This window comes from Narcine bancroftii, chromosome 7 (genome assembly GCF_036971445.1).
Source record: "Narcine bancroftii isolate sNarBan1 chromosome 7, sNarBan1.hap1, whole genome shotgun sequence".
Lineage (NCBI taxonomy): Eukaryota > Metazoa > Chordata > Chondrichthyes > Torpediniformes > Narcinidae > Narcine > Narcine bancroftii.
Window position 1 is genome coordinate 14,613,384 of NC_091475.1, and position 13,036 is coordinate 14,626,419.

Sequence of the window (13,036 nt, forward strand, 5' to 3'; positions counted from 1 at the left end):
ACAGTGAAATCTTTTGGTGATCCTAAGGTAGTTCATAGGTAGTACAGGGAAGTTCAAGATCCTGATAGTTGTTGGACAAAAACTAGTATTGAACCTGGAGATTTCTAGACTTAAGGCTTCTGAGTTTTCTGCCTGAAGGTAGCAGTGAGAATGTGTCCAGAGTGATAGGGAACCTTGATGATCAGAGCCCTTTTTGAGGCAGTGCCTCACATAAATGCTTTCAGTGGATGAGTGGTTGGTGCCAGTGATAAACTTCAAGCTAGATAAGATCAGGGGCTAAGGGATATCTTTTTTGGTGGCTTGCAGAACTTAATTGCAGTTTCAGCATCTTTAAGGGGTGATCCTTGGAGGGCAAGTTGAAGCTTGTCCTTTGGAATATGCTTAAGCCCCATGAGGCATGAAGAGGTGTTTGATGTGAAATGGCTTTTTTAAACCTCCCAAAGAAAAGCTATTTGAAGATGGCTTTATGTTTAGATTGAAGTAAACTTGAGAGTTGTGTCCAGTCTTACTGGTTCTCCTATGCCTGTAATATCAATCAATAAAAAGTATTGTTGCTCCTTCTGTTTTCCTCTGGAGCTCACATCACAATATTAACTATTTGCATCTTATTTGCTCACTGATGAATTTGTTAAGTTTGATACAAAACATTGGTAAATCGTCCTGTTAAATGGTGTGATGAAAAGTTCTTGTTTTCTTTGGAAATTCACATTGTATATGACAATACATCTTTTGCTTGGCTTTAAGGTGAAGTCTAAGTTTCATCAGAATTAAATATTTGGAGCCAAAATGAAGGCTACCATTAGAGAATGCAGGCTATAGTTAATGTGATTGAGTCTGCCTCTGCACCAGTATAATGGGACATTGTATTGTGTGTTATTCAAATACCAATGCTGCCCACTTTATCAGTCTAGTGCCATGTTTTAATTAAACTGATTTTAACTTGATAAGATTTTCTTCCCCTACCCTTTAGAATTTTTTTGTTAATTTTTGCTTGTTCCAGTAATACAATTGTTGGGATTTATAGTTTGAACATTGATCATTAAATGAGATCACTAATGGATATGAAAGTTAGGCTCATCCATCCAGTGAACTTGTTCTTCTTTAAATTTTATTTTTTTTTCCAAAAAAAAAATACAGTGACATTTTAAATATACAATATATTAAACTTTTTCTTACAAAATCAACAAGCAAACAGTCCCTCCCTCCTCCCCTTCCATTCATACAGATCAGTTCACCGTCAGAGCATACATATATTTTAAGTATACAGAGTACAGTTGGGGAAGCTACATTTTTATCTATATAATAGTTACTTTTATACCCTTTTATTCCTTTTTATTACTGTATCTGGTCCTGGTATGGCAGTCAGACCTTTACAAAAGTTTCATATTTATTCTTTATGTGTGATTTACCTCCCTCCCCCGCCCCTCCCCAATAGGTATACAGGTGTTCATTTCCTCAGTCCATCGTGTTATAAGTAGAGGGGAATTGTACTTCCAAGTGATTGTGATATTTTTTCATTTCCACCATTGCTATTTTTAGAAATGAGATTTGATATTTGGTCAATTTTCACTCTGGGTCCTCGTGAAAGCCACTTCTGTAATCCTGGTTAATTTTTCTGCGATTTCTTGCCAAAATGGCCTGACTTTCACGCATTACCACACGACATGAAAAAAAGTCTCAGTCCCACATCTGAAACACATCTCTGAAATTTCAACTTTTGATCTGTAACTTTTGGGGTAAAATTTAATTGATGTAAAAAATTATACTAAACCAGTCCATATCTTGCATTTATAATTGATGTCATGCTGTACTTACACCAATCTGACCAGCTTTTTTCTGAAATAACCATACCCAAGTCTGATTCCCATCTTTCCCTTGACCTCTGCAACCCATTTATAGATAAAGTCTTTTGCTTCTGCCTCCTCCATTGAGTACATTCTCATTTGAACCCAGGGTGGGAGGGTGGGGGTTGGGGTTGTCTTCATTGAAGAAGGCTATGAGAAATCTAGCCTGTGTAGCTAGGTATTTTTTGAAATCTGGAAGTCTAAGTCCTCCCAGCTCATAGTCCCATGTTAGGTTTTCAAATGCAATTCTTGGTACCTTATTATTCCATAAAACTGTCTAATATCGTTGTTGTAGTAGCTTTAAAACGTTTTTAGGTAATGGAATAGTCAGAAATTGAAAAAGGTTTTGCAGTCTTAGCATCACTTTCATTTTGACGCAGCTAACCCTTTCCACAAAAGTAATCGGTAAGTCTCTCCATTTCTGTCGGTCTCTTTCTATCTTCCCAAGAAGAGGAAGATGATTTAGTTTGTACAAATCTTGCAAGTTATTGTCAGATGCTTTTGCAGGATATTTTATTCCATCAGTCGAGGACGGCAGGCAACCTAGCAGAAATGTGGACAGAGATAACAAATGAGGCCTTCCATAGAAGTCAACGGCAAGATGGCAGAGATGAAAGTCAACACTGGGGCCAAATTCAATGTCATTTGGCTGAGAAAGACACAAGTCTATAAGCCTTGTGGTTAATAGAGGTAGCAGAATCCGGACCAATTGCATGGCACAGCTGTGGTGTTTCATACAAGGAAGGCTCCACATGCTACCTTCGTGGTCAACAGGGACATTAGGCTTCAGTGCATACATGAACATGGCTTGTCTCATTCAGCACAGAAGAACAACAGATAAATACATCTGAGGATGATTTCTCACAAAATCTTTTCTGAGTACAGCGAATTTTTCAAAGATGAGCTAAGGAAGCTGTCAGTGATGTACTCCATGCGGCTTGACTCGGAGGTAAGCTCATATTCTGGCTGGTGCACTGCATTCCAGTAGCAATGAAGGATAAAATTAAGGCCAAGCTGTACAGAATGCAGGACATGGGCGTCATCACTCCAGTCTCAGAACCAACTGAATGGGTATCCTCTGTGGTGGCCACCAAGAACAATGATGGACAGTAAATCTGAATTTGTATAAATCTGTGAGACCTCAATGCAGCCCTGAAAAGACCACATCGCCCCATGTGCATCACAGAAGTTGCCACACAGATGGCCAGCGCAACGGTTAATATCGAGGCTGACCAGGACTACCCTACCAATGGCAAGGAGACTTCTGGAGCCCCAACCAAAGAACCTGCAAGATGTCAAGGCCCAGCTGCTAAACAGAAGGCTGGCGTAAAAGAAAAGTTACAATAAAACCAGCCAGCTGCTCGTCCTATTGACCGAAGGACAAGACATAACATTGCAGACTCCATAAGGTTACGACAAACTGGGTTTAGTGGAAATGAGCTGCCTTCATTCAAGGGGGAAAAACATACAGGAGGACCAGATGACATCCTCCCAGTAGGAGAGCCACCCCATCTCAAACCAACCCAGACAAATCAGCATTTTTGGATTTGGAACGTGAGCCCAGGATTGATGTGACCCCCCATCCCCCAGTAATCACAGGAGAGGTGATGGTTGATGCCCCTGAGAATACAGACAGAAGAGATGATCAGGATAAAGTACTCCAAGCCTCCACATCGGCAGAGGGCTATTACAAAACGCATGTTGGACATGTCTGTAGGCTGAACCCAAAATACTGGGACTCAACTGGGTTGAATGTATATATTGTACTGGTGAAAGTTGTATATGTTCACTGTATCGTGCGGGGGGAGGGGGGTAGCTCAAGAAAGGGGATGTAGACAGCAAGCGCCTCGGACATGTTAGTTTTAGTTGAATACTAGCAGGGAGCACATGACACATTGTGGGCTCTCTCTTCCTACCCTGTTTATCATATTTGGTTGTGTTCAGTAAAGTTTTATTTGGTTTACCTCACATACTGACTCATTATTAAGCATATAACAAACAGTGGAGAAAAGAGATAAGTATATCAAGCATCACAGTTAATCACATACTTTACAATGTAGCAGAGCAAAAGGAATTGCAGAGATGGGGAGAGGTGAGGCCATGAATAGTTGAGTATGAGAAATCTTGTGTGCAAATGGATCTGCATATGCACATAATTATTTGTTTATGCATTTCCCAGGGTGGCACGTTTGGCATAGCACCAGCAATCAGGACCAGGGTCCAAATCCTGCCCTGAGGCTCCGGTTTCCATCCAGCATTCAAAACGTATCATGGTTGTAGGTTAATTGGGTGTAAATTGGGCTGCACGGACTTGTGGGCCAAAGTGGCCTGTGTAGTCATGCTTACTAATGCAGTGATGTAATGGGTACATTTTCTTCCAAGGTTTATCCTGCAAGAGAGAAAAATGAAGTACAAGGAGAGAAATGCGAAAATCTGTAGATGCTCTGATTGTAAACTGTTAATGCCATCCAGTTGAAGGGTGTCGAGATAGAATATGAGGTGTTGTTCCTCCAATTTATGGGTGGTCTCAGTCTGGCAGCATGTGAGACCATGGACAGATATGTTGGCATGGGAATGAAGCAGGGAATAGGAATGGGTAGCCGCTGGGAGTGCTGGGAGATCCTTGCTATTGCAGCAGACAGAATTATAAGGAGATGCTAGATAGAATGGAACTTCGTGGAGCATAGAAGGCTAAGGGGAAATCTCATCGAAAGTTGTGAACCATGAGGGGCATAGATGAGTTAAGTGAATAAAAATCTAGAGGACATAGATTTTCAAGTGAGAGGGGGAAAATCTGTAGGTTGTTCAGAGGTTGGTGAGTATATGGAACAAGCTGCCAGAGGCTGTGGTCGAAGCGAGGACAATTGTGTTCAAAGGATATTTGAACAGGTACATAGTAGGAAAGGTTTAGAGGGATATGGGTCAAACACAGGCAAAGGGGACTAGCCTGGTCAGTGTGGACAAGTTTTATCCAAGGACCAATTTCTGTTCTTTTGAACTGTCATAACACTAAAAAGAATCACAAAGAGATGACTAGAAATAGCAAAAGCAATTGTGATGAGCTTATAAAATTCCTTTAATTCTGGAATGAATGCAGCAGTTTGAAAGGTAGTAAATATAATGTAGCTATCCAAGAGGAAGCCATACATAAGTTAACTACATACCTATTGCCAGCTAATTACTGAAATCTGTCACTAACAGCTGCTCATGCTATAATTTGCTAAGTTGTTATGGTTTTATGAAGAGCAAATTGTTCGATTAAAATCTAACTGAGCTTTCATCAAGGGAGATAAAGGAAAATTGTGGATGAGGTATAGATGAAGTTTAAAAGGCATTTGATAGGATGCCACATTAGAGGTTGTTAGAGAAAATAAGAGATAATGTGTCAATATGGATAGAGGATTTCTTAAAAATATAGAAAACAACAAGGAACTTTCAAGTGGTGTCACTCTTTATTCGACCAGATGGATTCACCATCAAAAGACTGAATCGGTTCATTTCGTCTTCTCCTTCTGTCATTTTAGGGGGTGGATGTCCGCGGTAGGACTTCTCTGTTGTGTTCCATGTACGGTTCCCAAATTTGTTCGAATACTGTGATGTTATTTCTTAAATTGTATGTTATTTTTTCCAATGGAATACATTTATTCATTTCTATGTACCATTGCTGTATTCTCAGGCTCTCTTCTAATTTCCAGGTTGACATAATACATTTTTTTGCTACAGTTAAGGCTATCATAATATATCTTTTTTGTGCTCCATCCAAATTGAGTCCAAGTTCTTTACTTATATTACGTTTTAAAAGAAGACACTAATTTCTTGTTTATTTTTATTGTGTGATGACACTGTTTAATGTATTATATAGGTTGAACGTTGAGTGGGTGGGGAGGGGGGGTGAAGGAGGGAGGGAAGAAAAAGGGGAGAAAAATGACACTGTGTATATTCAAGAGGGAAATGTTTGTGTGTAATTTGGTTAGTATGGATCATAGTGTGAAAAATATTTTTAAAAAAAGACTGAATTGGAACCCAGATTCCAGAAAAGGGAGAGGAGGAGGGATGTGCTTTTACTTTAATACTGAGTGGTGCACCGACACTAGTTATGTCTTACTACCACTAGCATGTGAAACCTGCTGTACCAGAGGCCCCAGCACACTTGATCGATCCCTGCTACACCAATATAGTGAAGGCTTACTGTTCTTTCCCAAGACCACACTTCCGCAAGTCTGATCACCTAGTTGTGCTCCTTCTGTCTTCATACAGACAGCCGAAGAAGAGAGGCTCCAGAGGTCAGGACAGCTAGAAAGTGGTCACAGGACGCTGAAGAACAATTACAGGACTTACTTGAGTCAGCAAATTGAGCAGTGTTTAAGAACTCTGCTGAGAACCAACAAGTCCACTGAAGCTGCCACACAGTTTATCAAAACAGCTGAGAATGATGGGTCCCTCACCAACTCATTCAGAGTTTTCCCCAACCTGAAGCCCTGGATGAACAATGAAATCTGGAACCTGCTGATCGTAAGCATTTAAGTCCAGAGATCCAGATCAGTACAGCAGGAGCAGGTATGACCTAAGGAAGGATATCTCCTGGGCAAAATAACAAGCAACACCCAACAGCTGTGGCAGGACCTGTACACTGTAACCTGTTACAAACCCAGATGATGGCAAACCTCTCCCAGAGGAACTTGACACTTTCTACACCTGATATAATGACAGTAACAGTGAAGAGCCACTCCTCTGTACCCAACCATTCCCTGATAAACCCACCTTGTCCATATCTGAGTATGACGTGCGTAATGCCTTCAGGAGAGATCCCGAGGAAAGCATCCGGTCCAGATGGAGTTCCTGGCTGAGTCCTAAAGATCTGTACTGATCATCTTGTATTGAAAATAACCATGACTACCTCTATCTCACTCCAGCAGGACGTGGTACCCACCTGTTTCAAACAGCCGTCGCTCATGAAGAGTGCAGTAACCTGCCTTAATGACTATCGACCCGTAGCATTTACATCAACAGTGATAAAGTCTTTTGAAAGGCTGGTGCTGAAGTATATCAGCTCCCATCTGAGCGGTGACATGGATCCATTCCAGTTCGCCTATTGTAGAAACAGGTCTATGGCGAATGCCATCTCACTGGCCCTACACAAAAACCCTGGAACATCTAGATAGCAAAGATGCATACATCAGGATGCTCCTTATCACCTATAGTTCGGCATTTAACACCATCATCCCCTCAAAACTGATCAGCAAACTCCAAGACGTGGGAGTTAACACCCCACTGTGTAATTGGATCATGGATTTCCTCACATTCAGATCAAAATCAGTGAAGATTTGTAAGAACTTCTCCTCCACAATCTCCATCAGTACTGGAGCACCACAGGGCTATGTTCTTGGCCCCCTGCTCTACTCACTTTACACCTCTGACTGTAGCTCGGTACTATAATAACACCATCTACAAATTTGCTGACGATATCACAGTATTGAGTTGTATAAAGGAAGGGGATGAGTCAGCGTACAGGATGGAGATTGAAAACTTGGCTGAATGGTGCACCATCAACAGCCTTGCACTCAATGTCATGAAAAGTAAGGAGCTGATTGTTGACTTCAGGAAAGGAAGGCCAGGGGTCTACAATCCAGTGATCATTGGGGGATCAGAGGCAGAGAGGTTGAATGCATTTAGGCTCTTGGGAGTCATTATCTCAGAGAATCTTTCCTGGACCCAACACACCAATGGCATCATGAAGAAAGCACATCAGCGCATCTACTTCCTCAGGAATTTGCAGAGGTTTGGTATGTCATTAGAAACCCTGGAAAATTTCTACAGATGTGTGGTGAAATGTATGATGACTGGCTGCATCAAGGTCTGGTATGGGAACACCAATACCCCTGAGCGTAAAGTCCTCCAAAAGGTCATGGATGCAGCCCAGGACATCACAGGCAAAACCCGCCCCGCTATTGATTAATTTTACAGGGAAATCTGCCGTTGGAGGGCAGTAGCAATCATCAAAGACCCACTCTTCCCAGCACCCTGTTCTCGCTGCTGCCATTTGGAAAGAGGTATAGGTGCCACAAGACTCACACCATCAGGTTCAAGACCAGCTGCTACCCCCTCCACCATCAGACTCCTCAACAACCAACTCAATCAGGGACTAATTTAAGGATTTTTTTCTTGTGCACTTTATTGATATTCTTTGTTCTCTCTATTGCAGTCAGTTTGTTTGCATTCATTATCTGTTTACAGTTTTTTTATTGTTTACATGTTCACGCCGTGTGCAGTTAATTTTTGCAATACAAATTGGTAATTCTGCCATGTCTGCAAGAAAAAGGAATCTCAGTGTTATGTGATGTCATGTAAGTACTCTGACAATAAATCTGAAATCTGAGTGACTTTTTATAAAAAAAAACCTTGTCATACTGAGATTGTTCAGATTTTTAAATTTAAAATTTAGACATACAACACAGTAACAGGACATTTCTGCCCATGAGCATGTGCCGTTCAATTACACCCAGTTGACCTACAACCCTCGGTATATTTTTAAGGGTGGAAGGAAACCAAAACACCCAGAGAAAACCTATGCAGACACGAGGAGACTGTACAAACACCTTACAGATAATGCTGGATTTGAATCACAGTTCCTGGCGCTGTAATAGCGATTTCCTATAGTTATCTCGATTAAACAACTCAGGAAAGTTTCTATTTCCAATGCTTCCTTGTTTTGGAAGTGGCATAAAATAATAAAAACATCTAGCTTTCAATACAGCTGCAGGCAATTTAACACACACCTGTGACATCAAAGTTCTAGTTCTTTAACGGAGCCAGAACAGCTTGTAATGGCAGAGGCAGAGGGAGGAGGGGAGGGGAAGGAGTAGAAATTGAGAATTTTGACAAGATCCTATTGCCAGAGATGGGTTGGAGAATGTAAGAAGAACACCTGACAGGAGATGGAGGTAAAGATGACCTTCAGGTGTGTAATAAAGTGCAATGCAGAAATTGTATAACCCCACCATGTTGGTGAAGATTAGAGTTGTACACGCTTGATTTGCCACAGATTAGTTGCCTTCAGCTCCACTTCAACACCAGATTACTCGCTTGCTATCCCTACCAACCCCACTCTCACTGTGCACCAGAAATCTACTTCCATCCTTCCCTCACTAACGAAAAATTGTCATCCTGGCCTCCCTCTGCTGTGTCATTGCATGGCCAGTTTGTGCTCTGCTTTTCACATCCAACAATTTGGATTTCATGTGACCTCAGGTGCTGTCTGAGGGCTTTGCATGTTATCCTTGTGTGGGTTTCATCCAGGTGCTTTGGTTTCTTCTCACAAAACTGTGCTGATATGTTAATGGTTTGATGTAAATTACCCCCAAAGTAGTAAAAATAACCAAAAAGGAGTGAATTGTTATAAGAAAATGCAAGTTCTGAACTCGAGGTGTAAAATGGAAGGGAATAGGACTGAGGATTGCTGTGGACTCTATGGGTGAATGGCCTTTGTGCTATACTGAAGGTTTTTTTTTAGGGCATCTCTTGCCATTTTTCTCATTTCCACATTCATTGAAGACCAAGCAGAGATGCACACATTCACCAAGTTAGCCAATCAAATGCTAATTTCCCTCTGCATCTCTGATGTTTGCTCCACATGTCCTAGCTTGTTTCATAGAACCATGTTTGAAAAATGTACTGATTGTCCCAAGCACATCTCAGAAACTCCTCTCTATCATTGATCCTTCTGTTTTTGCTATTCTGGTAGATAATAGTTTCTCTTCTGTGTGTTTCGTGCATTTCTGTAATTTCCTTGCATTTTAGTCCCAATATTTTCCCACAATTAGTGGTGCATGTATTAAATCTGGAGATGTAAACTATTAGATCTCAACTCCAAATGGGCAGACTTTTCTAGGATGCTTTCTCTCTCTCTCCCTCCCCTTTTTAAATCACTTATCTATTATCATAACATCACACTCCCACAAAGTTAACTGCATAGTTGACAATAAATTACAACTGCAGCTTGTTGGAAAAAAATAGCGCTTTGAAATTTCTTTAAACTCTCATGAGTCTTAATTTATGCAGTAGAAGGAAATAAAGCTCCAACAGTAGCGGTGGCTTTAGACGCAGAGAAGGCCTTTGACAGAGTAGAATGGAATTATTTATTCAAAGTACTACAAAAATTCAGTTTACCAGAGAAATATATTAATTGGATTAAAGCATTATATAAGGGGCCATTGGCGAAAGTGACAGTAAATGGATATATATCAAAGCAATTTAACTTAAGCAGATCAACAAGGCAGGGATGCCCACTATCGCCCTTATTGTTCACGTTAGCCATAGAACCACTAGCAGAATTGATAAGAACAGAAAATAAAATAAAAGGGATAAACTTAAAAGACAAGGAATATAAAATCAGTTTATTTGCAGATAACGTTATAGAATACTTAACGTTATAGAATACAAGATTAATGCAAATAATAGTGAAGCAATGCCAATGAATAATGCGGATTTCTCAAAATTTAAGAAAGAATCACCATTCAGATGGCAAATGCAAGCAATACGATACCTAGCTATACAAATAAATAAAAACCTCAGCCATCTATATAAACTCAATTATTATCCACTAATGAAAAAATTACAGGACGACTTAGAGCATTGGAAAGACTTACCACGAACACTAATGGGAAGGATAAATTGTATTAAAATGAACATTTTCCCAAGGATACAATACCTATTTCAGGCATTGCCAATACACTTGATGGAGAAATTCTTCAAGGAGTTAAAGAAAATAATAAGGAAATTTTTATGGAAAGGGTGGAAACCGAGGATAGCACTAGATAAATTAACAGAATGGTATAAACAAGGAGGCTTACAACTGCCAAACTTTAAAAATTATTATAGAGCCGCACAATTAAGATACCTATCAGATTTTTATCAAACAAGGGAAAAGCCAGATTGGACTAGATTAGAACTAGATAAAATAGGGGAGAAGATACCCAAACATATTATATAAATGGGATGAAAAAGAGGTACAACGTAGGAATTCTCCAGAATTACATCATCTGCTCAATATTTGGAAGAAGATTCATGTAGAAAGGAATAAAACAAATTACCAACTACCAAAATTAATACTGACGCAAAATGAGCTAATCCCTTTTACAATGGATAACCTTTCCTTTAGAGAATGGGAGAAAAAAGGGATCAAAAGAATAGAAAATTGTTTTTCAGGAAATAAATTATTATCCTTTGAACAAATGAAGGATAAATATAATATAACTCATGATACTACCAACTGAAATCCTACTTGAAGGACAAATTGGGAAGCAGTCTGAGGTTACCAGAGGGAAGTAATTTTGAATATGTGATTACAGACACAATGATAATCAAAAAATTTATAACAAACATGTATATTAAACAGCAAGAAAAGGAGAATGAGGAAACAAATGGTAAAACTAAACAAAAATAGGAACAAGATCTAAACATAAAGAAGGAAACATGGGAGAAGTTATGCTCAGGAACTATGAGAAATACAATAAATACGAGGTTACGTATGATACAATATAACTGGATACACAGGCTATATATTACACCTCAAAAGTTAAATAAATGGGACCCAACAGTATCTGACAGATGTTTTCGCTGTAAAAAGGAAATGGGAACAACAATTCATGCAATCTGGACATGTGAGAAAGTGAAAAATTTTTGGGAAAATCTAAACCAGATATTAAATAAAATCACAAAAAGCAATATACCAAAAAACTCAGAGATCTTCCTCTTAAGTAACATAAAAAACAAAGAATTTGGACTTGATTTGGATGGTGCACAAAAAAGATTTGTTAGGATAGCCCTAGCTGTAGCAAAAAAATGTATTATGTCAGCCTGGAAATTAGAAGATAACTTGAGAATACAACAATGGTATATAGAAATGAATAAATGTATTCCATTAGAAAAAAATAACATATAATTTAAGAAATAATATTACAATATTTGAACAAATATGGGAGCCATACATGAAACACAATAGAGAAAACCTACCGGGGACATCTACCACCTAAAATGACAGAAGGAGAAGGGAATGAAAAGAATTGATTCAGCGGAAATTCTTGTTTGTTTTTATTGAGTGACAACATTGTTTGACGGGTTTAATGTATCTTAGATTCTGAACTTTAAATGAATGGGAGGGGAGGTAGGGAGGGGGGATGGGAAGAGGGAGGGGGGAGAAAACAACACTGTATATATTTGAAAAGAAAAATATATGTATCTTGATCAATGTGGTTTATAGTGTGAAAAATAAAAAATTTTAATTAAAAAAAAACTCATGAGCGAGTGAATTTAATAAAACTTAGAAAACAAAAAATTAGTTTTATTTATTTAATGATTGTAAAACAATCTTTTCACTTTCATCTGTGGATGATTCCAAAACCCTTTCATGCAACAAGTTAGGGTCGAGAAGATTCAATCTGTTCTTATTGGCAACCTGAATTCGACTTGTCTGTTTACTTCTCTGCCGTTGTTTTAGTTTCTCAGAGGCTTTAGTTTCAATGTCCTTGGAGGGTTTATTTTCTAAAGTATCACCTGATTGAAATAATGTCTCTATGAGGCTATGTTTCTTATCATTTCTTGAAGATGATGGAAGATATTTCTCCAGTCTTTCACTTGGCCCATCCCCAACTTGTTGCTTCAGTTCATTCACCTGACTGTAGAACTTTCCAAAGGATGGTTCATAGCTGATGAATGAAGAGTCCAGGTCCAGCAACTCCTTGCTCTCCAGCCTCTCTCGTTGCTTTTTATTGTTATTTTGGGTCACGTACGATAATTTACAAACAGGAAGCCCTTGGTGGAGATTTTCAGTTTGTTCTGTGAACTTGTAATATCTTCTGTGCCGAGAAGAGGTTTTATTGGAGCTGTCCGTCAATGTGAAGGCTTCATCTGTCTCCTTGGTATCATCCAGCAATGATTCATTTCCAGCTTTCTCAGCGTTTTGTTGATCAGTTTCCTTCATGAGTGTTGTCTCCTCTTGTCCTTCTGACTCTTTGCTTTCAAAGGATTCCTTGAAAAACAGGGCAATTCTTTCTTTCTCCTGCTTTTCCCTTTTTTCCTTTTCTAGGTGTTCCAAGATGTCTCTCTTTACCATCTCCTCCCATCTCCTCTCTGCCTGCTCATATTCTATTGAGAAGTAGAGGAAAACACATTTATTTAAATTTTATAACTGGATG

At 39.3% G+C, this 13,036-nt stretch overlaps 1 protein-coding gene across 5 annotated transcripts in view; it reads right to left on the bottom strand.

Moving 5' to 3' along the window:
- Positions 1-7,999: 7,999 nt before the first annotated feature.
- The window catches only part of LOC138738531 (lebercilin-like protein), a 57,205-nt gene continuing 52,168 nt past the window's right edge, over positions 8,000-13,036 (bottom strand). For 4 of the 5 annotated variants that reach the window (XM_069888930.1, XM_069888927.1, XM_069888929.1 and 1 more), the window contains one exon: positions 12,152-12,986. In XM_069888930.1, coding sequence (XP_069745031.1) covers positions 12,184-12,986 — 803 coding nt within the window. In that variant the 3' untranslated portion in view covers positions 12,152-12,183. Of the gene's footprint in view, positions 8,151-12,151; positions 12,987-13,036 lie in introns of those variants that run through there. The other variant, XM_069888931.1, reaches the window with a different exon arrangement.